The 25,894-nt window shown below is 43.8% G+C and overlaps 1 protein-coding gene across 7 annotated transcripts in view; it reads right to left on the reverse strand.

Annotated features, from left to right (window-relative positions):
* Positions 1-25,894, reverse strand: part of SRCAP (Snf2 related CREBBP activator protein) — a 36,113-nt gene that overhangs the window by 7,227 nt on the left and 2,992 nt on the right. For 6 of the 7 annotated variants that reach the window (XM_037061023.1, XM_037061021.1, XM_037061018.1 and 3 more), the window contains exons 4-27: positions 24,515-24,766; positions 22,717-22,902; positions 22,347-22,487; positions 20,008-20,230; positions 19,615-19,892; positions 18,433-18,526; positions 18,215-18,304; positions 17,536-17,724; positions 17,093-17,427; positions 16,818-16,995; positions 15,120-15,256; positions 14,744-14,913; positions 14,436-14,628; positions 13,152-13,288; positions 12,868-13,054; positions 9,630-9,799; positions 8,986-9,251; positions 8,480-8,764; positions 7,814-7,978; positions 7,379-7,564; positions 6,904-7,167; positions 5,086-6,557; positions 968-1,233; positions 624-826 (exon numbers count right to left, since the gene is read on the reverse strand). In XM_037061023.1, the coding sequence (XP_036916918.1) occupies positions 624-826; positions 968-1,233; positions 5,086-6,557; positions 6,904-7,167; positions 7,379-7,564; positions 7,814-7,978; positions 8,480-8,764; positions 8,986-9,251; positions 9,630-9,799; positions 12,868-13,054; positions 13,152-13,288; positions 14,436-14,628; positions 14,744-14,913; positions 15,120-15,256; positions 16,818-16,995; positions 17,093-17,427; positions 17,536-17,724; positions 18,215-18,304; positions 18,433-18,526; positions 19,615-19,892; positions 20,008-20,230; positions 22,347-22,487; positions 22,717-22,902; positions 24,515-24,766 (6,067 nt within the window). The remainder of the gene's footprint in view (positions 1-623; positions 827-967; positions 1,234-5,085; positions 6,558-6,903; positions 7,168-7,378; positions 7,565-7,813; positions 7,979-8,479; positions 8,765-8,985; positions 9,252-9,629; positions 9,800-12,867; positions 13,055-13,151; positions 13,289-14,435; positions 14,629-14,743; positions 14,914-15,119; positions 15,257-16,817; positions 16,996-17,092; positions 17,428-17,535; positions 17,725-18,214; positions 18,305-18,432; positions 18,527-19,614; positions 19,893-20,007; positions 20,231-22,346; positions 22,488-22,716; positions 22,903-24,514; positions 24,767-25,894) is intronic. The other variant, XM_037061024.1, reaches the window with a different exon arrangement.

A 25,894-nucleotide genomic window follows, 5' to 3' on the forward strand; every position in this document is an offset into this window, starting at 1 on the left:
CTAGAGCATTTGGTGTGCTCCCTGCAGTTATGGCAGCCATCTTAAAACCATGAAGAAATAAGCATGAGAATAAAAAGATAAAAAGCTAAGGATGGCAGAAAGCAAGGTAGAAAGACAAGAAGGTCCTGGGTCTATGAAGACACCAGTAAGCCGCTAAACTAGCCATATCACTATTCTCAGAATTTCTCATTAAGTAAATAAACACTCTGGTGGTTTAAGCCACTGTTGGTTTTGTTACTTGCAGCCAAATGCATTCTAACCAAAAGATAAAAATTCTGGTCTTTTCATAAGACAAAAATTTACTGTGAAGTTTTGTACCACCACAACCTTTATCCATAATATCATTTGTATCCCAAATGATTAGCAAAACAGATGTCCACAAAATAACCACTGAATAAATGAGCACACATTTTCAACTTTCATCAAAACCAAATTCATGAACGCCAAAAATCCATCGTGAGGTCTGCAATTCTCCATCCTGCCCATAAGTGTAACCTTAAAAAACTGTCTAATGTTTAATGAATATCTACAGAAATGTTATGTAAAGCATCCTTCTGATGTAACAGTCCTGCTACTAACACAGAAAAAGAGATCAAGGGACCCTCACTGATCAATGAACTCACCGCAATCATACTGGATGAGCCTCAAGTCAGGGAACTGGGTGCGCATGTTACATACAATACGGTGCAAAGGACGAGCCCGAGGCCAGAGCTCACAGGCCAATTGTTCCTGGAAGGCTGCCTGACGTGGGGCCAGCCAAGGAGGTGGGTGGCAGGCATGCAGGGAAGGGGGAGGTGCCTCCACAGGAGGCATGACAAAGATGAACCTGCAAAAGGAAGAAGGCAAGCAGTATAGAAGATGGAACTCTCAAGGGTCCCAGAAGTTAACACCTTCAGCAGCCCTAACCACTACACATCCACTCAGAGGCCCCAAGACCCTCTTCCCATTAGCACTTAGCCCTGCCAACCTCTCAATGATTTCAGACAGCTGGTCTAGTCGTTGCTGAGGAAACAGTACAGCCCGGCGGGCAGCCTCAGTATAAGTCCAAAAGGTGGGGTGGCTGGGGCGAGGAGAACGAGGACCGATTGGGCTGGCAACAGGTTGGGATAGGGTACAGAAATCCAAGACTTCAGTCCCATACACAGGTGCCAGGGCCCCATGAGCCTCACTAAGTTGGAAAATCCGTTCCAGACGCTCAGACCGCTGTCGTTTCCGCTTTTCCTCTAGAGACTCCTGAGGATGAGGGGAAAAAAAACAAAATACAAAAACACACAGAAAAAGTAATCAGTGTCCTCATAGAAAACCCAACAGTTCCACAATTAAACATAATCTAGTCTACAGAAACCATAAAGAGAGAAAAGGGGACTGCCCTGGCCAATAGTATATCTGTATGACTCTGACCCAAACCTATCCCAACTCTGAGCTTCCAGTTTCATAGGCTATAAAAACCACTTTTTCTTTCCTTTCTTTATTTTTTTAAAGCACCATCATCCTTTAGTTTTATTTTGTATGCAGGGAAAGGGAATACTTTAATATCTTTTACCCACTGAACTGTAAGCCCCATATAACATGGACTATATCTGATCTCATTCACTAAATGTACCCAGTATCTATCTCAGTATCCAGCACAACGTAGGCTCTCAATAAATGTGTTAATAGAATGGATCCCAGAAAATGGTCCTTAAAAATGCAGTGTCCCAAATCCCCCCCTCTTCTTTTTTAAGATTTTATTTATTTGCCCTGGCTGGTGTAACTCAGTGGATTGAGCGCAGGCCTGCGAACCACACAATCACGGTTCGACTCTCCTTTCCTTAAAGATAAATAAATAAAATCTTTAAAAAACTTTTTTAAAATATATTTATTTATTTGTCTTTAGAGGGGAGAGGGGAAGGAGAGGAGAGAGGGAGAGAAATATCAATGTATGGTTGCCTCTCTTGCGTCCCCTGCTGGGAACTGGCCTGCAACCCAGGCATGTGCCCTGACTGGGAATCGAACCCTGGTTGTTTGGTTCCCAGGCCCGCACTCAATCCACTGAGCTACGCCAGCCAGGGCTTTTAAAAAATATATATTTTATTTATTTTTAGAGAGAGGGGAAGGGGAGGAGAAAGTGGGAGAGAAACATCAATGTGTGGTTGCCTCTTATGTATCTCCTACTGGGGATCTGGCCTGCAACCCAGGCATGTGCCCTGACTGGGAATTGAACCAGCAACCCTTTGCTTCACAGGCCCATGCTCAATCCACTGAGCTACACCAGCCGGGGGGAATCCGAACNGGGGGGGTGTTATTTATTTATTTATCTTTAGAGCAGAAGGGAAGGAGAGGGAAAGAAATATCGATGTATGGTTGCCTCTCATGAGTCCCCTGCTGGGAACTGGCCTGCAACCCAGGCATGTGCCCTGACTGGGAATCGAACCACAATCCTGATTCGCAGGCCCGTGCTCAATCCACTGAGCTACACCAGCCAGGGCCCAAATCTCCCTTCTTGATGGCTATCTTAAACTTGACTTCTCGGCTCCTTATAATCTGAGAAAGGAAAGCACCCTAGTACACGGAAAAATCAATAATATAAGCAAGCTCTCAAAAAGTAGGAGCAGCCCTGGCTGGCGTGGGTCATTGGGTTGAGTGCAGGCCTGCAAACCTAAGGGTTCGATTCCTAGTTGGGGTACATGCCTGGGTTGCTGCAGGCCAGGTCCCCAGTGGGTAGGCATGTGAGAGACAACTACACATTGATGTTTTTCTCCCTCTCTTTCTCCCTCCCTTCCCCTCTCTCTAAAAATAATTTTTTTTAAAAAGTAGCAAAGAAGAAAATATCTGCAGATCAATTGTATCTAGAATACATAGAGGACTCTTATAAATCAGTAATACAAATGGTTCCAAAGAGACATTTCTTCAAAGATACACAATGGCCAACAATCACTTAAAAGATAAAAGATGTTCAACATCATTAGCTATCATGAAAATGCAAATCAAAGCCATACTTCATACACACTAGAATGTAATAGAAAACAGAAATAACAACAACCGCTGGCAAAAATGTGGAGATGCTAGAACCACCCTTACAAGCTGCTGGTAGGAATGTAAAATGGTACAGCTACACTGGGAAATAGTTTGGCAGTTCTTCAAACAGTTAATCATAGTTACCATATGGCCCAGCAATTCCATTCCTAGGTATACATCCAATATAACTGGAAACACGAAAAAACACAAAATTTTATGTTCATAGCTGCATTATTCATAACAGCTAACAGAAATAATTCAAATGTCCCCATCAACTGAAGAGTGTAGAAAATGTGGTATATCCATAAAATGGAATATTTAACAACAACAACAAAAAAAAAAGGAGGAGAGCCCTGGCTTAGTGGTTTGAGTGCCATCCTGAAAATCAAAGTGTCACCGCGATTGGATTCCCAATCAGGGCATCTGGGTTGCGGGCCAGGTTACCAATAATGGGCACATGAGGGGGATCCATACATTAATGTTTCTCTCCCTTTCTCCTTTCCTTCTCCTTTCTATAAATAAATAGATGGATATACAGACAGATAGAAAGAAATGAAGTGCTGATGTGCTATAAGGTAAGAGCCTCAAAAAACATTACGCCAAGTGAAAAAAGCCAGTCACAAAAGACCATATGTTATATGATTCCATAGGCAGAAATCCATAAAGACAGAAAATAGATTAGTAGTTGCCTAACACCAGGAGGGATGGATGGGTTAGGAGATGGTGGCTAAGGGTATGACATTTCTCTTTAGGGCAATGAAAATGTTCTAAAGTATGGCTGTTAATGGTGGCTACTTCTGAATATAGTAAAAGCCACTGAATAGTATACTATAAATGGGTTAATTGTATGGTATGTGATTTACATCTCAAATTGTTTAAGGAAAAAAATAGTGTCAAAAATCTTCTATCCCCTGGCTGGTGTGGCTCAGTGGATTGAGTGCCAGCCTGCAAACCAAAGGGTCACCAGTTTGATTCCCAGTCAGGGCACATGCCTGGGTTGCAGGTACAGGGCCTCCAGTACAGGGTGTGTGAGAGGTAACACAAACTGATGTTTCTCTCCCTTCCTTTCCCTCTCTCTAAAAATAAATAAATAAAATCTTTTTAAAAAATCTACCCTTGCTATCTACTTGCAAAGCAACCAATATTTACCACACACCATGGGTTGCTACACTTGGGCTAGGATCTAGGCTCCCTTCTACTTCCAATCAGCCAAACCAACCTAGCAGTATTAGGAAGACAAAAGGTGAAGTCAGTGTCAGTGATGGAGGGTGGGAGACTGAGGGTGAGGCAAAGAATAAGAAACAGCTCTGTAACAGAGAAAAAGACAAGAGGGCCTGCAGTGACTCACTAGATCTTTCTTCTAATTTGTTCCTAGGTTATTTACTTGAATCTGAATTATAAATTTAACTTAACCAAACATACAAAGAAAAATTTATATGATTAAAAAAATAGCTACCAGAAAGCTATTGAAGGGGCAGGGAACAGAGTTCCTTGGAGGTAAAACAAACAAACAAACTAGGAAATGGCCATCAAAATCAGATAATGATCTTTACAGAACTGCATTCCATGGTGTCATCCTTCCCTTAGAAGTTCAAATACTTAATGATAGTAATTGTTTCAGCAACTGAGGAAAGTAAGTCTTCCTGTCTCTAAGGACTGCCTCTTGTGGGGAAGAGGAGAAAGCAATGGAGTAAGCATATCTGTTATCTCGAGTTGTGTAATATTTATGCCATCACTTGATGCACTAGTTTCTTCATCTGTAAAATGAGGCAAAAGACTAAAGCAAAAGGAAAGAGACCAATAATAACAAGGTAGCCTTCAACACATCAGTAATAGTTTTAAAAGCATGTTAGGTCCTCAATTACCCCTATGAGAAAAGTAGAACATGGATTATTATTCACACTTTACAGATAAGAGTACAGGCTCAGGTTAAAGAAAGGGCTTGTTCAAGGGCACTGAAGTACCGGCCCACAAAACTAGGATTTAAAATTTACCAAGATAAAAGTTAACATTATTCTGTTCCATTCCACCAACAATCCGAAGAAATTCAATTTCCCATTCCCTCTCCTTTGAAGTAGTAAAACTTACCAGATAGAAAGGGGAACGTGGTGGTGGTGGGGGCTGACGTCGAGGCCGGGGACCACTGAACGAGGTAGCAGTGGAAGGAGGGCTGGGGGGACCAGAGCGCAATGTCAGTGTCTCAGGCTCTTCCTTAGAAACAGGCAGCCGGGATACCATGGTGACTGGCAAGGGAGTGCCACCAGATGCAGAAACCACAAGGGAGGATGCCTGGGAAGCTGGGGCCTGTGTTGAGGCTGGGGCCAGTGCCAAAGTCTGAGCTGTGGTTGGGCCCAAGGTGGGCACTGGAACTGGGGCAGGGCTCAAGGTCAGTGTCTGCACTGAAGCTGGGGCCAGGAGTGAAGCAGATGATGATACTGGAGCCAAAGTCAGAGTGTGAGCTGGGGTCAGGCCCATTGAAGAAGCAGGAGCCAGAGAGGGTGCTGGAGCCAGAGACAGCGTCTGAGTTGGACCCAGTGGTGGTCCTGGTGTCAAAGACAGTGTCTGGGCTGGAGCTGGTACTAGGGAAGATGCTGGAGTCAACGACAATGTCTGAGCTGGAAAGGGCCTCTGGGGTGTCCCTGTTCCCAAAGAGAGTGTCTGAGATGAAGATGAGCCGCCAAGAGTAGATGCTAAAGCTGGGGCTAAGGCCAATGCTTGTGTAGAAGCCGGGCTTGGGAGAGGTGACGGAATCGGGGCTGATACCATAGTTTGAGTTGATGATGGAGCCAACACAGAAGTTGCAACTGGCACCAGTGAAGAAGCTGAAGCTAAAGGAGTTCCTGGAGTAGATGATGAAGCCAGAACTGGAACTGGAGTCTGTGATGGAGCCAGGACTGGAAGAGGAGTCAGAGGAGGAGCTGGAGGCGCCAGAATTGCTGTCTGTGTAGCCAAAGAGGTGGCTAGAGCCTGAGATGCAGAAGGTGCTGGAGCCAGAAGGGAAGCCTGAGCTGGAGCTGGAGCTGGAGCTGGATTTGGTGCTGCCGGAAAAGAATTAGCCAGAGCAGAAGCTGGCACCAGAACAGGTGAACATGCTGGGGCCATGGCTGAGTTCAACCCTGGAACATGTGAAGGGGCTGGAGCCAACAACAAAGGGTGACCAGGTGCCTGAGATGGAGACAGGGATGAAGTTGTGGCCAGACCCACAGTCAAAGCTGATGCTGATGGCGAAGCCCCAGCTGGTGCCAAAGGAGGTCCAGGAGCCGCTGAGACAACAGGTGCAAGTGCTGGAGTCACATTGGTCAACACAGCTGGGCCTGAAGCCGAAATGGGTAAGGGGGCTGAGATAGGTATGGTGAGTGAGGCTGAGGCTGGGGCAGAAAGAGTGGTGGAGCCAGAGATGGGGAGTGAAGACGACACTGGAACAGAGACTGTGGGGGACACAGGACTAGTGTGGGGAGAAGAGTTGGGAACTGGTATTGGAGAAGAGGCTGGCCCAGGGAGTGAGGATGGCACAGGAAGGGAAGAAGAGATGGTCAAGGGAGCAGGTCCTGATGCTGAAGCTGTGGAGACAGAAGATGAGTTAGCCCCAGAATTCTTCTTGCTCCTTCTACTACCCTATCCCATCCCTTCCCTTAACCCCAAGCTTCATCTATTTCCCAGAAAACCTTCACTTTCACAACGTAAGTTTGAGAATTCAAGAAATCTGACATCTTAACATCTCCTTTCCCTCCAAAGTTCCAACAAATGTATCTTGGAATTAGGCAAGGGCTTAAGAGCCCAGTTCTGGAGCCCACTGTAGTCAGTATGCTGAATAGTGAAGGGATCTGTTATGACTTAAGAAACCCTTGGGGCCATTCTATCTCCATTCCTGTCAAAAATTTTCTGGCCTCAGCCATCTGTACTCACCACTGACTTCAGGAGAACTGTGGACCAGCTTGAGAAGGGGCCTCACCAGACTGGATGTGGATACAGAGGCCCGGGCATTACTCAGAGTAGGTGTGGGTAGCCGGCCAGGGGTTACTGTGGGGCGTGGAGTCAACACAGCTGGAAGCCCAGAGCTCGGAGGCCGGGGTGCTGGGGCCAATGGAGGAACAGCAGTCAGTCCATCCCGTGGAGCCTGTCTCACTACAATCTTCACCACGCCTGTATTATTCACCATGGTTGGTGGCACTGCAAGAGGAAGCTACATTGAGAAAGTAGAAAAGAAACAAGAAACCCACAGGATGGAAGAAGTCCAAGGGCAGAAGAGGGAAGCAGACCGATATTGGAGATACTGGTGAGGAAAAATAATACTGAGGGAAGGTCGGACAGACAGTAGGCCAGGGCATGACTGGAAGGACCAAGGCCTGCAAGAGCTAAGTATGAAGGCCAGGAGCCTCACCCTGGTTAGCAGCAAGCGGAAGGCTGAGGCCAGTGGGGGCAGGGGTGGTGCTGGGGGTCGAAGAAGGCAGCACAGAAACAGGGGTGGGGCCAGGGGTCGGGGCCACGGCCTGGATGAGGGCCACGTGGGCAGGCTGGCTGATGAGGTGGTGCTGCCCCCCTGCTGACACCAGGTGCACCACATTCCCTGGGGTAAAGGAAGAGAGAGAGAAAGAGAGAAGCAGCTATCAGCCGGAGGGAGGCAGAGAAGCAGAGCAAGAGGAGAAAGAACAGAGGAGGTAACTTCATCTTTTATCAAAAACTTCCTCCAATGATTCCCCTTCGCCCCACCCACTGAATACTAAAGAAAGAAACACAGGCTGACATTTTAAGAGTCATGAAAAATACGAACACAAGGAAGAAGAAAAAGGCAGGACAGGGGGTGGGTTTTACCTACTTTGCAGCGGGCGGGGCTGCCCCACGGCAAGCTGGCGCACCTGGGCACCAGTCAAAGTCAGCTTGTTGCCCTGGATTTGGAAGGTGAGAGGTTTGCTTCCCCCTGCACTAGCCACTGGACGTTGTGCCAGTGAGGCCAACTGGCTGATGCTGACCACTTCACCTGCTATGAATAAAGAAGGACTTAATGTATACAGGGCTCACTCTGCTCAATGCTACTTTGCAGACGCTCATGAGGCACAAGTCTCAGTTCCTCAAACCCTTCCCCTCAATTTACCTAATGTTCCAACAAGCTCAGCCTTCAACTAGTCTGAACTTTTCACATTCTCCTCCTTCCAAACCCACTTATTTGCTTAACAATCTCCTTTACATCATATAATGGCCTTCCACCATACTGAGCTAATCACTACCCCCTTCTCTATGTTGCCCTTTTACTACGAATGATTTTCTACCACTAGGATTATGTATCATCTCCTCAACTAGATTGTGAACTCCTTGAGGGCTCTTACTTGATATGAGTTATCAATGTCTGATGAAATACCTAATATATGTTAGCTACCTATATATGATACTCTCTCATGTTCCTAAGCTTTTCTTCTCCAGCTCCAGGGCATATAAGCCTTCCTCCCATCTAAAGTCCCTCACCCTCAGAGCCCTGGGAACTTACAGGGCAGACGAGCTTGCATATCAGGAGATAGGATGAGGCGCTGTGGTGCTGGAGTAGGAGCTGGTACTGCAGTGGTGGGAACAGTGGCTGTTGTGGTAGAAGTGGTGGCAGCAGCAGAAGGGAAGGTGTAGCCCGGTGGCACCGTCAGGGGCTTCAACAGGCTGGATGAGCCTGGGGGTGGGGCAGGACTCAGGCGAACAGGGGCAGGTGGGGCCGGCTTCAGGGATAGGGTTGGCGTGGGAGGCCGTGAGGTCCCACTCAGGACCCCCAAAGGGGAAGGCAACACTGTAGACACAAAGAAAACATCCGTCAGATATACCTTGACCAGAGCCTTAGCCAGCTCCCAACAGCCTCCATACATACTTCTTTCCAGCCCAACAAACACCATACCCCTCTCTAACCCAAGTTCTCAAACACTCTCATTTCACTCACTTCTTTCTCCCCTAATCTGACCAATCTATATGAAGTACTCTCCAACCCAACATTTTGGCTCCCTTGCAACTTACCCTGGGGGAGAGGCCCACTATTTGGCTGCAGTGGGGGCAACAAAACAGGGCCAGGAGGCCGGGATGCTGGAACAAGTGGGGGTCCAGCAGGCGAGGCTGACACCATCAGTGGCGCTGGCAGCACTGGAGGAATTGGGCCAGGGGTAGGCTGAGCTGAGAGCTCAGGGCCTGAGGGGGGTCGGACTGGGACAGGACCCAGGAGGGCCCGTGGGCTGTTCACTACCACCACTGTCCGGCCTTCTTGCTTGGGCACTGGCTGCAGCATCCTATGAGGAAAAGATGAGGGGGTAAATAGGTAAGGACAGAGAATAAGGACTACAAAAAAATGAACAAAGACAAGACCCAAAAGAGAAATGGAAAAAAATCTGAGATAACCAAAAAGCACTACGCAGGGAAAGGGGGGAGAAATCAGTGATAAATGAGAGCTTCTAGTTATTTTCTTCTCTAATCCCAGAACCCTCTTCTAGTTATTTTCTCCCCTAACCCCCCGCCCCCCACCCCCGCCATGGTATTTTGCCATGGTATTTTACCCCAAATAAACATTCTAGCCCTGGTCTCCAACTCTTTCTTTTCCATCCCAATCCCCCAGCCACCTGTAGCCTCTCATTCTAGGCATCCATTCCCTTATTCTTCAGCCTTAGTACCTGTTGACCTTCATCTTGACTGGCTTGGGCCGGGGTGGGGGGTCAGGAGCAGTAGCCACCTCTAGCAGTACCCGACGAGACAGGCGGTGCCGGGGCAGAAATGTGTCAGCCTCATATCTAGAGACTCGACCCTCCAGACCAATAAGATCAAAACGACCCATGTCTATCCGCTGGCACAAGAAGGAACACAAAAGCACGGTGTCAAAGGGACCAATGTGGCAATAATTTCTTGGGTATGACACCAAAAGCACAGATAACCAAAAAATACTGACAAACTGAACTCCATCAAAGGACACTATCAACAGAGTGAAAAGGCAATCCTTAGAATGGGACAAAGATTTGCAAATCATGTATCTCATAAGTGGTTATATCTAGGATATAAAAATTCCTATAACTCATTAACAAAAACACAAACAAACCCAATTTAAAAATCAACAAAAGCCTTTAAGAGATACTCCTCCAAAGAGAATATACAATAAGCACATGAAAAGATGCTCAGCACCATTATAGTTAGGGAAATGAGGATGAAAATCACAAGATACTACCTCATACCTATTTAGATATTACTAAAAAACAAAAACAAAATACATGCACACACACAACAGGGTTGGCAGTTGCTATGGAAAACAGTATGGCAGTTCCTCAAAAAATTAAAAATAGAATTACTACTTACTGTATGATCCAACAATTCCATTTCTGGGTATACAGTCATGCACTACATAATGACATTTCAGTCTATGAAGGGCTGCATATACAATGGTGGTCCTTTAACATTATACTAGGGCTGAAAAATTCCTACTGCCTGGTGACATCTAGCCATCCTAATATTACAATGCAACTCATTACATGTTTGTGGTAATGCGGGTGTAAACAAACCTGGTGTGTTACCAGTCTGTATGTGCTAAAGGTATACAGCACATACAACTACATATAGTATGTATTTCATAATGATAAATAAGTGTATTACAAGTTTATGTATCTACCATATTATATTTTGTTATTTTAGAGTATACTTTTTCTACTTATTAAAAAAGTTTGCTACAAAACAGTATACTGGGTTAGGCCAGCAGCTGCCTCATACATGTCTTGTTGTATCTTGTGCTCCACTTTGTCTTGTGTTCTTTCGTAAATTTAATGTGCACAGTAATGTCCTACACCCTTCACATTCATTCACCACTCACAGCTTCCAGTCCTACAAGTTCCATTCGTGGTAAGTGTCTTATACAGGCGGTACCATTTTTTAATTTTTATACTGTATTTTTACTATATATTTTCTATGTTTAGATAGACAAATACTATTTTGTTACTATTGCCTACAGCATTCAGTCTAGTATGTTCTTTAGGCTTACAACCTGGAAGCAATATGCTACACAATACAGCCCAGCTGTGTAGTAGGTTACACCATTAAAGTCTTTGTTAGTGTACTCTACGATGTTTGCCATAATGACGAAATCACCTAAAGACACATTTTTCTTAACATATCCCCACGATTAAGCAGAGCATGACTGTATATCCAAATGAGAACTGAAAGTCAAGGAACTACTGGGTTGACTAAAAAGTTCATTTTGTCTTTTTCTGTACAATGGCTCTAGTAGTGCTTGTCTTTAACTTAATTCTAAACAATTTTGTTAGATTTATTGTGACCGCTGTCATACTAGGGTGCATTAAAAAATATTTAGCAAAATCGGTGAATTTTTGTGTAGCCATTTTAGTATTGAAAATGGAAGAAAATATGCAACATTTTTAGTGTATCACGCTTTATTATTTCAAGAAAGGTAAGAATGCAATTGAAATGCAACACAAGAGTTGTGCAGTGTGTAGAGAAGGTGCTGTGCCTCATTGAATGTGTCAGAAGTGTTCTGCTAAGTTTCTTGGTACTATTGACATTTTGGCCAAATAATTCTTTGCTGTAGGGCTGTCTTACTCATTTTAAGAGGTTTAGCAGCACTCCTGGCCTCTCTGCAGGCACTAGAAGCCAATAGCAGGAAAGAGCCAACACACTCAAAATATCCAAGTGAATAAAGTTATTGGTGAAAATGAAAAATGTCTTTTATTTTACAGAAAAAAACATATGGACTTTTTGGCCAACCCAATATATTTCATTCACATGTGGAATGTAAAACTGAAATGAGCAAAGAAGACAGACAAAACCTGAGACACAGACAACAGTATGGTAATTAAAGGAAGGAAAGGTGGAGTGCATAGAAAAGGGTAAAAGGCATCAAAAATATGGTGGCAGAACAAGACCTCACTTTGGGTGGAGAACACACAATGCAATATATAGATGATGTATTATAGAATTGTACACTTAAAACCTATAAAATTTTATTAACTAACATCACCCCAATATGTTCATTGTAAGTTTTCTTAAAAGAGAGAACTGAAAGTAGGGACTTTGACAAACACTGTATGATTCCACTTATAGGAAGTACCTAGAGTACTCACAATTTCTTTTAAATATTTTATTTATTTACTTATTTATTTTAATGAGAGGGAAAGGAGAAACTGAGGGAGAGAAAAGTCAATGTGTGAGAGATACACCTATCAGTCGACTCTCACATGCCCCCAACACCCAAACAGGGGACCCAGGCCCATAACCCAGGCAACGTGCCCTGACCGGGAATCGAACTGGTGGCACTCTACCCACTGAGGCACCCCAGCCAGGTCTAGAGAGTATTCAAATTTACAAACAAAAAGTAGAATGGTGGCTGCCAAGAGTGGGGGGATGGAGAGTTAATATTTAATGGGTACAGAGTTTAGTTTGGGTAGATAAGAAAAGTTCTGAAGATGAATGGTGGCGATGGTTGTACAACAATGTGAAAGTATTTAATGCCACTGAATCATGTGCTTGAAAAAGTAAATAGTAAAATTTGTTATGTATTTTACCACAATAAAAACAAAAATGGGAAGGGAGTAGGAAATAGCCCAAAAGAATGAAGGAGTAGAAAAACGAAATAATAGGTAAGTATTATTAACATGCCAGGCTCCTTCAAAAAGATTAACACAATTCTCACAAATTACTGCAGAACAGGCCCTTTAATCCCCCTATGTTGAAGGGCAAGCAAACAGGGTTAGAGGTTAATAATTAGCTTGCCTCAAGTCACATAGCTAAAAAATGAAGAAACTAGGGGAATAATGCTGAGATGACACGAGAAGGAAGAATACAAAAGATCAGACTCTAGTCTAAAGATGTGAAGGTTTGGGGTAGGGCCAATAACCCTGGGAACGAACTACTTACCTGGAGGGGATGAATATCAGTGGCCCTTAGGACCAGAGAGGCAGTACTGAAGCAAATGCCTGGGGTGATAAAGGGGGAAGTCACAGGTCGAGGGTCAAACAGGTTTGGATGGTTGCAGACTTTTCGCAGCTGCATCAAAATGTTGATGACACTCATGAAATGGCCAGTGGCTAGTGTCTCCTTAGTTCTGGGAGAAAAGAAAAATAAAATGGGGTATCCTGACTGGCACCTCTGACCTCTACTTCAATCTAGAGTCTCAGGGCCCACCCTCAATCCTCCCTTACGTGGTCTGTGCCATGAAGTCATCATAGAGGCAGCGCTGGCGCTTGGAGAGCCGGCAGCGGATAACATGCTCATACTTTTTAGGCATCTGCTTCTCAACATCCACCTTAACTCGACGCAGCAAAAAAGGCCGCAAAACCTAAATGTAAATAATCAAGAGGCTGATGAGAACAATGGACAGTGAGCCGTAGTCTAGCTCGTCTAGCTGGATGTTGACTTGATAACCAGCTGGGTGCTGCCTTAGCCTATCAGTAAACACTCATGGAATATGCCAGGAACTGATCACACAAATATGACTCAGATGCAGGCCTTCCCCTCCTCTCAAGGAATTTCCTTTCTGCTAAAGGAGACCCCCCCATAAAATTTATACCACAACCTAAGAAGTGAAAGAGAGCACTGAGAACAAGATGATGAAAGTAAGTCCAGGAGAGAAGATGAGAACAAAAAGTGGTGCAGTGACAGCAGCACAGAAAACAAAAGGCAAATCTGAGATCTCAGGAGGTAAAATATGATAGGACACAGTCATCAAGGTAACATGAAAGAAGTGGAGATATTGTTATATATAACATTGTTACACATATTGTTATATATAACAATTCCTTAACAAAAAGGTATTATTAAGGAACCATCTTCGTTTCTAGTTCGATTTAACAAAATGATGGTGATTTACCAAACAGAATAAAAATAACAGGCTACAAAGCTTGAGATGTTGGGTTAGAATATAGTGAGTTCAAGAACAACTTTAAATATACCAAGTCAAATTTAAATACACGTTACATGGTCTACAGATTCAAGGGAATAAAAACACAAATTAGAGTTTCCAAAGCTTTATGAATGAGTATGCTTGTGAAATACATAAATTGGGAGGCAAAAAAGTAAAGATCAGAATGATGGGGAATATTATTTAAAAGGCAGACAAAGAAAGAGAAGCCAGAAAAGATAAGGGAGGAAAGTGGAGGGGTGAAGGGAGAGAAAAAGAACGGGGGAGGAGAAACACAAAATACAAAGTTGAGGAAATCCAGGAAAAGAGAAATCCAAGCAGGGACTGATGAACAACAGCATTCTACTCAGAGAGTAAAGACAGAAATGTCACCATTAAAGAAAACAAGGAGAACGATGACCAAGACAAGGTCACTCAGTTTGGCAAAGGGTTAGTCCCTGGAACACTGCAGCTTGACATCTGGGTGAATTCAATCTATCTCTGCTTAAATTTCCTTTCCCTAAGGGTTTCTGCCCTTAGACCCTTACCTTTCCCAATACCAGTGACACACTGTTACAGGTCCTACCTTGTGGAGGCGTTTGACTAGACCTTCATTGTACTCTTGGCTGCCCTCAATCATGCCAGTTAGGGGGTTAGAGAACCATTCTTTGAACTCGCGATGAGACTGGAAGACATGGGGCATCAGAAAGTGCATCAAAGACCACAGCTCCATAAGACTGTTCTGCAAGGGAGTTCCCGTCAGGAGTAGGCGTCTCTGGCTGCAAAGAGACAGAGGAAATTAGAGGGAGGATGGTCAGCCAGTTCTCAACCTTCTGAGCATCCCACCCTTCAGACCAAGTCAACCCCTCCATGAATCCCCATCTCCATTTCCACCTGTTGAAGTTGAGCAGTGACTGCCAACGCTGTGACTTGAAGTTCTTGATGTTCTGAGCCTCATCCAGAATGAGATAGCGCCAATTCTTGCGACGAAAGGCCTGGTGGTCCTGCAGCACCAGCTTGTAAGATGTGATACACACATGGAAGGCATTGGGCTTGGTCCAGCCCTGAGGTATCAGAAGAAAGCAGCAAATAGTGGGTTGAAAAAAAAGAGGGGTAAGGTCCTTACGGGACAGAAATCAGGTTAGGAGAAAACAAAGTCCCAGGAGCAGAATGGAGCAACAGAAAGGAGAAACTCATCTGAGGAAAGAGCCTAAAAGAAAATGAGGTGCTGGGCGGGGGAGGGAGGAGGTGTTCACATGGAGCTGCAAACCTGCCGCTTGAGCTTCCTCTCTTTCTGGGCTCCATAGTAAGTGAGGATTTTAAAGCTGGGGCACCAACGCTTCAGCTCCATCTCCCAGTTCAACATCACACTGGTAGGGACAATGATCAAATGGGGACCCCAGTTACCTGTTTAGCAAAAGAATGAGAGATGTGTAACATAGTAACTATAGTCAGTACTATACTGCATATTTGAAAATTGCTTAAATCTTAAAAGTTCTCATTGTAAAAAAAATTTTTTTTTTGTAATGAGTATGGTAACAGATGTCAACCAGACTTATTGTGGAAATCATTTCTCAGTGAATACAAATATCAAATCATCATGTTGTACACCTGAAACTAACATAATGTGTCCCAATACACCTGAATCAAAATAAGATACAGAAATATTTTAAACAGGGTGGGAAGAAAAGAATGAGAAATGAGCCCTGACTGGTGTGGTTCAGTGGGTTGGATGTGGTCCCACAAACCAAAAGGTCATCGGTTCAATTCCCTGTCACAGCACATGCCTGTGTTGTGGACCAGGTCTCAGTTGAGGATGTGAGAGAGGTAACCAATTGATATTTCTATTGTATATTGATGTCTCTCTTCCCCTCTCCCCCCAAATAAATAAAATCTTTCAAAAAAGATAAATAAAAATAAAACCTTGCCCTCATTGGTGTAGCTCGGTGGATTGAGCACAAGCTGCAAATCAAAGGGTTAGGGTTCAATTCACAGTCAGGGCACATGCCTGGGTTGCAGGCCAAGTCCCCAGTGGGGGCCACGTGAGAGGCAACCACACACTGATGTTTCTCTCCCTCTCTAAAAATAAATAAAACTTTTAAAAACAAATAAAAATAAAATCTTTAAGAAAAAAATTCTTTTTAAATGAGAAATGGTAGAGATATACAAGAGAACTTTAGGGTTCTTCATCCTTATGCCTCTCACCAGTCTGTCCTAATGGCCCTTCCTAAGAATCGTAGCACTTCTGTTGGCCTCTCTATATGGGGGGGGGGGGGGACAACCCCAAAAAACCTGGAATTATCTTCTAGAGGATGGGCCCCTTGTAGTCCAGGCCCCCCCACCCCCCACTAGGTGAGTATTCTAGGAACCCATCTGTATCACTGTACCAGCTGGCATTGTTGTGAGAGGCTGTGTTTGGCTTCAGTGACTTTTTCTTGAAGACTTTCAACACGTTTGCCCATTTCATGATGGGTGACTTACAAGTGCACCTGCCTACACCGTGCCGAGTGTTCAGCAGTTTTGGCATGACTCCCATGTCCCACCCTCTCTATTTACCCAGTCTTGCTCTAAGTGGATTTCTTTTTTGTTTCCCTGGGTGAAAAAGGCTTCAAAGGGAAATGTTTTGCCAACGTGAAAGAAGTGAAACAAAAAAAATGCAGAAGCACTAAAAGGTATAAAAAAATCAACAGGTTCCACAACTCAAAAACTGTTTTGAGTTGAGGAAAAAAATGTCTCCATAGGTGCACTGCATCAAAGAGCACTTTGAAAGTGAATGCAATTTAAACACATAGAAATACAATTTTTTATAAATAAATTCTGGGTTTGGGGTGGATGAATCCCCCCTTGTACAGTTTACTGACCAAAGTCAATGCAGCTACTAATACCATCCTACAGCTGGAGTCACCATTAAACAAGCTCCCCAAGGAGGTGGCCAAGGAGACCAAGTGGAAAGGCCCTGCCTAGTTACCTTTCTCACAGGCCAAGTGCGCGAGCAGGGAGATGGTCTGAATTGTCTTGCCTAGCCCCATCTCATCAGCAAGAATGCCATTAAGCTTCTTCTCATACATAGTAACCAGCCAGTCCAACCCAATGTGTTGGTACTCCCGGAGTTGGCCCCGCAGAAGCAAGGGGATAGGGGTCTTCACCTGGTAGGAAGAGAGATGTTAGGGTGAAACCAAGGCATTTATCACCCAGCAACAGGAAAGTCAGTATGAGGAAGTAGAAGCTGAGGTCTAGGAATACCTGGGTAGTGGCCAAGGTGTAACCCTTGGGCTGGAGACTTTCAGCTGCTGCAGCAATGTCAGTAATTTCTTTCTTAGGGCCGAGAGTGGTGGCAGGCCCTGGGGTGGGAGGTCCACTGCCCCCATCTGCCTCACTCTGCTCTTCATCCCGGGCAAGCAAGTACTCTACCCCAAAGTCATCCTCCTCCTCCTCCTCCTCTTCCTCATCTGCTTGGCTCTGTGATTGGGACTCCTCAGATGATTCACACTCAGATTCCTCTGATTCTGAACTACCACTTGTTTCTTCCTCCTCTGAATGCACATCTTCCTCGTCCTCGCTCTGCTCCTCGGCAGAGTCTAAAACACAAGACCAAGGCTTAGCACTCACCATTTAAAAACACACTGAAAAGCACTACTTTTCAGAGCCGGCCCTCCCCAGCTCCTGCCTTATGACCACACATTTACCTGACTGACTGCTACTATTCTCTTGAGGAGCCTCTTCAGCTTCCGTGACCCCCTCTGGTTCACAATCAGAACTGTTAGTGTCTACCTCATCTTCATCTTCCTGTTCACTACTCCCAGAACCTGGGACAGAGGCATCAGAGGCATAGGCCCCTGCATACTGCTGTAGTAGCTCCTCCATAGACAGCTCACCTGGAAAAGAAATAAAGGGTATGTTTTGGGTGCTTCAGGGAAAATAAGGAGGAGATATCTGAGAGGTGCCAGTTCATTTTACTTAGGTCTCTGTAGGCAACACTAGGCTCAGCTCCAGGGGAAGACTAAAAAAAGTTTACTTTCATTACCAGCTACCAAAGCCAAGCCTTACAACATGGGCTAGAACCATGGATGGTGTTGCCCTTTAGTAAAAAGGACAGTATCAATCTGATGAACCTCCCTTTAAGGTACAGATAAAACATAACCAATATCCTCTTACAATGGCTCTTCCCTCCATGAGCTCTCACGTCACTTTGTTCAAAATTCCATCATATTCTATTTATAATTATTCATTTATAAATCTGTCTTTGACATTAGAACTGGAGTTCTTCCAGAGAGGGTAAATGTGTCGTATTCATTTCTTTATTCCTGCCACTCTGCAAAGGAGACACCAAAGAGTATATGCATTACAATGTCTAGTGAATGTCACCTTCTCGAGCCAACTCGCTCAGCTCCATGGCATGATCCACCTCCCCTTCCAACTGCTCCTCAGCTGCTATGGTATCCTCTTCATCCTCCGCTAGGAAAGAGAATAAGGCAAGATCAACGGGGACAGAGGCACAAGTGGAAGAGGTAAGAAAGCCTGAAACATTAGATCCAAACTATTCAAGGGTTATGGGGCAACAGGATAAAGAAAACAGGCCTGACCTTCATCCTCGTTGGCAGTAAACTCTTCGTCATCCTCATCTGGATGCCAAGGCTGTTTGTTTCGCTGTGTAACAGAGGAAGGTGGGGGTTTTACCTGTATGTCAAAGAATAAAAAGGTAGAGAACCTAAGGTTAGAGCAACAGGAGAAAGGCACACTGTTGAATACGATGCCACAAAATAAGTCTCTCTGTACCACTGGCAGAGTCCCAGTGCAAGGATGCAATCAAGGGTTTTCTTACAGCACAAGCTACCAAATCTTGGCCCAACTGCCTGGAGGAGGACCTGTGAAAGTGCTAGATAAGAAATACAGGCCCCCAACCCCATCCCCATGCACTCAGACATATGGAGTCACAAAGACCTTGGTCTAAAAGAGACTTCAAGTTTACCATCTCAGCTTCAAATCTACAAACCAATAAGGGAGTAATAGGGCCATTTCATAGCAGTAGCAAAGGCCAGAATACGTGTTTTTCAAACTCGCACAACAATTTAAAAAGTAGAGTATAGCCCTGACCGGTATGGCTCAGTAAGTTAGGTGTCATCCTGCAAAATGAAAGGTCACCAGTTCAACTTCTGATCAGGACACACACCTAGGTTGCGGGCCAGCTCCCCAGTTGGGGCTGCAGGAGAAGCAACTGATCGATGTTTCCCTCCCATATCAATGTTGTTTTGTGTTTTTTTTTTTTTAATTTCATTTATTTATTTATTTTTAGAGGGGAGGGAAGGAGAGGAGAGAAATATCAATGTATGGTTGCCTCTCATGAGTCCCTTGCTGGAAACTGGCCTGCAACCCAGACATGTGCCCTGACTGGGAATCGAACTGCGACCGTGTGATTCACAGGCCCGCACTCAATACACTGAGCTACCCCAGCCAGGGCCCACATCAATGTTTTTATCTCCCTCTCTTTCTCTGTCCCTTCTCCTCTGGCCAAAATTAAACAAAATAAATGAAATCTTTTTAAAAAAGCAGAGTACAGTACAATTTTCCACTACAGCATTAAAAACTGCCCAGACTGCAACTTGCCCCAAATGCAGATTCTTCCCTATCCATCCCCAAATGAGAACCCCCAAATTACCTTTAACCAGGGAGAACTCCTGAAAACAACAACCTTATAGACCAGAATTCCATCCAAGAACCTCTCCCCCTGTCCCCCTCAGCCCTCCCTCCACCCCTTCTTCCCATACCTTCAGTGCTTGAGAGGGCTCTTCCTCACCACCATCTTCAGGCCCATCTTGGGTGTCACTATCATGAGATGATGGGGTTCCTGAAGGGCTGGAAGGCCCTCCTAGCAGCTGAGGAGGAAGGGAACGGAGCAGCTCTTCCAGTGGCAGTTCTCCCTCGCGTCTAAGCAGCTCAATCTCACGCCTCTGGGTCTCTGCATCATTGCCTTCCTGTTGTTCTTCAACCTCAATCGTCTCCTCATCATCTTCCTCCTCCTCCTCTTGGGGCTGGAAGTCCCCATCTATAGCAGGAGAACAAGGTCACAAAGTCCACGGTCCCCTGCAAGCCACAGGGTGGGTTTTCAGCTCTTGAAAGGGTACATGAGGAAGAGTAGCAGAGCCAAAGAGGAAACACACCTTCATCATCCAGCTGGGAAACTGGGGGTGGAGGACTAGAGGCAGCTGAGGAAGAGCCAAGGCAAGGGGAGGAGCCAGCTTTGCTGGAGGCTAGAGGCTGGTTGAGGCTCTGAGACAGAAGGTCTGAGTACTTTTCAGTTTGCCCCACAATGAAGTCCAGGTGCAGGTCCAGAGCTTTTTTGCGCTTTTCCTCCAGCCGGGACTGTTGCTTGAATTGCACCACCTGCCACAAGCATGATATGGATGGTTTACCAAGATAATCTTTTATTCACTCTTTTACTCAACGTTTAGGGAAGCCTTCTCTATTCTCAGCCCTGGACTAGCTTTTTAGAAGGAAGAACTAAGTAACCTTGAGAGTGCTTCTGAGGAAAACACAAAAGGGAGTAAAGGGAGAGAGGAGTCACCTTAGCTTCAGGCAACAGAGAAACATTTGCAAATGTATCTGGAACTGATCTTAAAGCCTAAATTGCTCTTCCCTAAGTGGAAATGAGGAGAAAGCCATTCCCAGCATTAGAAAGCCAGGTATTAAAGAACAGAGAAGTGCAAAAGGAGAAACAGTTTGAAGTGGAAAGGAGAAGAAAAGGAATAACAGGGCACAAAAGACTGAAAATATAGAAAGAAGCCAGGTAATTCTTGAGAAACAACAGCAAGTTAGCATACGTGAACAACTTAATGAGAACTTTGATGGTACAAATAGGTATTAGAAAAAGCATGCTGAATGCCCTATAAAGGACAGATGGCCTAGAAGAGCCAATTAGTCCTACTAACAATCCCTTCCAAAAATGGTCAGGGAACCTGATAGACATTTCTTCAAAGAGGAAACACAGAGGGCCACTAATCATCAGAGCAGTGTAAATTAAAACCACAATGAGATATCACCTCACACCTGTCAAGAATGGCCATGATCAACAAATCAACAGAAAGTGTTAGTGAGGAAGTGGAGAAAAGGGAACACTTGTGCACTATTGGGATTGCAGACTAGTGCAGCCACTATGAAAAACAGTACGGCGGTTCCTTAAAAAATTAAAAATAAAACTACCAAGTGGGACCCAGTAATCCCATTTCTGGGAATTTATCCAAAGAAACCTGGAACATCAATTCAAAAGAATATTAGCACCCCTATGTTCACTGCAGCGTTATTTACAATACCCAAGATACAAAGCAACCCAAGTGTCCTTTGATAGACAAAGGGATAACAAAGATGTGGTATGTACACACAATGAAATACTACTGAGACATAAAAAAGGATAAAATCTTGCCATTTGTGACAACACAGATAGACACAGAGTATTATGCTAAGTGTGATAGATAGAGAAGGACAAATAGCACATGATCTAACTTATATGTGGAATATAAAAAAATAAAATAAGCAGACAAACAAAACAGAAGCAGCCCTGGCTGGTGTGACTCAGTGGTTGACTGTCAGCCTGTGAACCAAAGGGTCTCTGATTCAATTCCCAGTCAGGGCACATGCCTGGGTTGTAGGCCAAGGCCCCAGTTGAAACATGAGAAACAACCACACATTGATGTTTTTCTCCCTCCCTTCCCCTATCTCTAAAAATAAATAAATAAAATCTTAAAAGGAGGGGGAAAAAACCAGAAGCAGACTTATAGATACAGAGAACTGATACATGACAGAAAGAAGAGCTTGGGGGGCTGGGTGATAAAGATGAAAGGATTAAGAAGCACAAATTGCAATTACAAAATAGTCGTGGGTATGTAAAGTACAGCATGGAGAATATGGTTGATAGCATTTTAATAACTATGTATGATGTCAAGGGGGTGCTGAACTTATATAGAGATCACTTTATAAGTTATATGGATGCCTGACCACTATGTTGTACACTTGAAACCAATATAATATTGAATGCCAACTATAATTAAAAAATGAAAATGTAAAACTATCCCCAAAGACAGGGCCCATTTCCACTGTACTTCTTTTTTCTTCATAGCACTTAATGAAAGAAAAGTCCAAAGCACAACAGAAATGTCATTAGAAGAGGGGAGCGAATCATAGGGGAAAAGGGGATGGACTCACATGAACAAGTATAAAGGACACATGGACAATAACTAAGGGTGGGGGGCGGAAATGGGAGGGAGGCGGAAATGGGAGGGAGGCGGGGAGCATGGGGCGGGGGGACGGGCAGGGTTGGGAATATAAGACAGAAAGCTGTACTTGAACAAGAATTAAATTAAAAAATTATTTAAAAAAAAAGAAATATCATTAAAGTTGCATAAAATTATAATATTCATTTACTGACAAACTTTGATCATTCCTGCTTCCATGCTTCCCACCAACCAAACCCAAGGCATCTACCTTCCCAATCCCTGCTCCCTACCTTCTCCACATTGCTCCAGAACTGCCTGACATCCTTGGCCATGGTGGAGGCAATTCGGCGCAGCTTGGCCTGCTCCTCCCTCCGGGCCCGTTCCTCTTTCTGCCGCTGCTCCTCGTGGTGCCGAATCACCATTCGCACAACCTATGGAAATTAGAAACTGGTATAAAAGCACTCCAAGGCCAAATCCCAAGTCAAAAGCAAAGAAAATAATTAAAGCCAGGAAACCAGGGAAGCCAGCTTGCCTCTTGAGGGTACGAGCATTAATAAGCATCCTACACTGTTCTGTCTGGTTTGCTTCCAATCAACCCACCTAAGAAAAAAAAAGCAAACCTGGAAAAGTAACGACAAGTAGGCCCCATTGAAGACATACCTTACGGGCCACACCCCTTTTCCAGCGGCGCTCCTGAGCGAAGTCCGCAGAGAGCCACTGCATCTCCTCACATAAATAGTCCCAGTGGCCTTTGGGGCGGGGAGGTTCGGGAACTTTAGGCAGCCTCTTCAGTGACCAGAAACCCTCCTTCCGCAGCTCAGCAATCCGAGTCTCAATCTCAGCCTCCTATTGAGGGAGAACTAGGTCAGTCAAGGAATATACTGGACATATATTCCACCTCATGACCATGGCTGAATTACTGAACACTGACTATATATAAGAACTGGCTCAACTGAGTGTTTTATACTTAAGTCCACATACCAATTCTACAAGTTGGTATTATACTCTTTTTCAAATGAGTGAAAAAAAGATCAAGGAGATTACGTGATTTACTTGAGATCACATAGCCAGGAAGTATTAATAAGCTGAGAATTAAAAGTATGGCTTTCTCCACGAATATAGGTAAGACTTGGGCAAACATATCCCAAGGGAACTTCTCAGAGAAGCAAGGAGCACAAGTTTCTTTACTGCCTCTAGATGCAAGGATTCTTATCACTGTAGAATTCTACTTACATAGGAATGTGCTCATGTTTAGAAGTATGCTATAAAGCCCAACCTGCACAATCTCGTTTGCCTTCAAAAAGTTCTAATTTTAGAAAAATGTATTTTGGTGAAAATACTAAAAAGTTATACACCAAAACATTTACAGTGATTACTGTAACCAAAAATTAACATTGTTTCTACATTGATTATACAGGGTGGAGCAAAAGCAGGTTCACAGTTATTAAGTATATGAAACAATTTATTATTGTATTATTTTCTCTGTGAACTGTAAGCCCACTACTTACTTTTGCCCCACTCTGTATTTTGTAAGGGGGAAAAAAAGCATTTAAAAATTTTTTCATTTAATAGAGGTGATTTTAAAAAAACAAAACAACAGCCCTCATTATTCTTGTGTCCCTACAACAACTAATCGAGAAAAAATAACAGCCAGAGGTTAGTCAGGGAACTGAATGGCCTGATGGTGAACAAAATATCTAAAAAATGGGCATTTAGACCAATGGTTCTCAAATGTGAGCATTCATCAGAATCATCTGAGGTGCTTTTTAAGACAGATTGCTAGGCCCTACCCTTTAGTTTTAAATGGGTAGGTGGAAGAGAGGCATTAAGAATTTGCATTTCTTAAAAAAAAAAATTTGCATTTCTACCAAGTTTCTAGGTGATGCTAATGCTGCAGACCCATGGACCACACCACTGGACAAATAACAGAAACCAGTTAATCTTTTTTCCCTCTTTTCAAAAATTTGTTTTCTTAGAAAGAAGAGTGAAAAAAGGAGGAAGAGAAACATCAATCAGCTGCCTCTTGCACATGCTCCAACTGGGGACTAAACCCGTAACCCAGGCATGTGTCTTGACCAGAAACTGAACCCTCAACATTTTGGTTTGCAGGATGATGTCCAAGTAGGACTTTTTCCTTATTGCTTGTGCAGGACCTTATAAAATAATAGGTGGGTGTTTGAGCACAGCAAAATACCAGCCAGGGCAACCAGTAAATCTTAAGAGTCTCCCAGCTCACAAAGCACTTTTATGTCTTTGATTTAAACAGCCTATAGACAATTATATCATCCCTATCTTATGAAAAGAAAATGAAGCTCAGAGTTTAAACGACTTACTCAAGATCATATACATTAAGGCAGAACCCATACATGATGAGAAAAGAAATGTAAAATATCCATGGAATACAGGAGTTCAGGGAAGAAGACTCTTAAGAATCCTCACAAACCTTTTCTATACTTACATGCTTGGCTTGCTCTGCAATCTCAGCATGGCTCTTTTCCCACTTTGGGCCCTTGTTAGCTAGGTCAGCAACCTGGAGTAAGCTGAGCCCCTCCAGAGATACTGAGGCACCATCTGGGGGTCCTGGAGGTCCATCCAGAGAGGAATCTTGAGCTATATGCTGGGGGGAGATGCCACCTGCCCCACTAGAGGCTGGGGAACTGGATGAGGCAGGGGAAACAGGATTGCTGCCTGTCATGCCGTCCGACACCATCTAGAAAAGGGGAAAAAGAAAGATAAAATGAATGCTTAGCATTGTACCAGAAGTTTAAAGTACGTTATTTCACAAGAAAAAAACTCTGAAGGTATTAACCTCATTTTGTAAACACAAACCTTTGAGGTAAGGTTTTAGTAAGGTGTTAGTAAAGTGTTTTGAGAGGGCAGAACCAAACTTATTACAGAAACTTGGCATGCAAGAGTAGTTATAGTATAATAGTATTAAAGAATACTACAATACAGTATTCTTTAACAGTGAGCATTCAACAATACTATTGCCTATGACTTCAAATTTTAATGAGCCTTTCAGAACCTCAATGATTTCACTTACGTAAATAAATCCCTATTTTTCCCTCCTTTTCATGGCAGAGTCACCCATGTAAATAAATTTGAGCTACCACCAAATTCAAAAGGTCTGAAAAATAAAAAAAACCACCTAACCCTTTTTATATTTATTACCAGTCTCTGTAGTTTCCTTTACTGGGGAGGTGTGAGGGGAAGCAGGGAGTGGAGGGGTGCTGTGCTCAAACACCCACCTATTATTTTACAAGGTCCTGCACAAGCAATAAGGGAAAAGTCCTACTTAAATATGGATAGTGAGGGAACTCATGAAATTCACTCCAGCACACAAGCTTCTATGTACCACTCAAGTTCCTACTCAGCTAAATGACAAAAGACTGTATGTCTCAAAACTTCCCAGTTGCTCAAGCTAATTATAAGTATCAAATCGGTAACCATCAAAAGCCTACTGTATACAAACATAGATCTGTCTGGTGTAAAAAGCCACAGTTTCCCTCCCTACTCCCTTAACCTTCTTGGTATTAAAAAAGAATGAACACTACACACATAGACAAACCACCCAAAGAAACTGAGCTATTCTCAAATCACAATCTTAGAAGTTGTCCCAACCCGCCTTTCCAACCTGGCCCTTTTTCAGGTAATAAGTTCACCCTTACTTATTAATAATTCACCCTTTTTCAGGTAATAAGTTCCCATACTCTCAAAGAACAATGTTACACTAATTCCAAGTACAATATGAGTATCCAACAGGCTTAACAATTCGTATGAGTCTCTAAACTCAGTACCCAGGTTGCTAGGATCATAAAAACATGGCTAAGACCTGTCA

This window comes from Sturnira hondurensis, unplaced genomic scaffold (assembly GCF_014824575.4).
Source record: "Sturnira hondurensis isolate 20B ecotype Veracruz unplaced genomic scaffold, ASM1482457v3 Scaffold0013092, whole genome shotgun sequence".
Classification (NCBI taxonomy): domain Eukaryota; kingdom Metazoa; phylum Chordata; class Mammalia; order Chiroptera; family Phyllostomidae; genus Sturnira; species Sturnira hondurensis.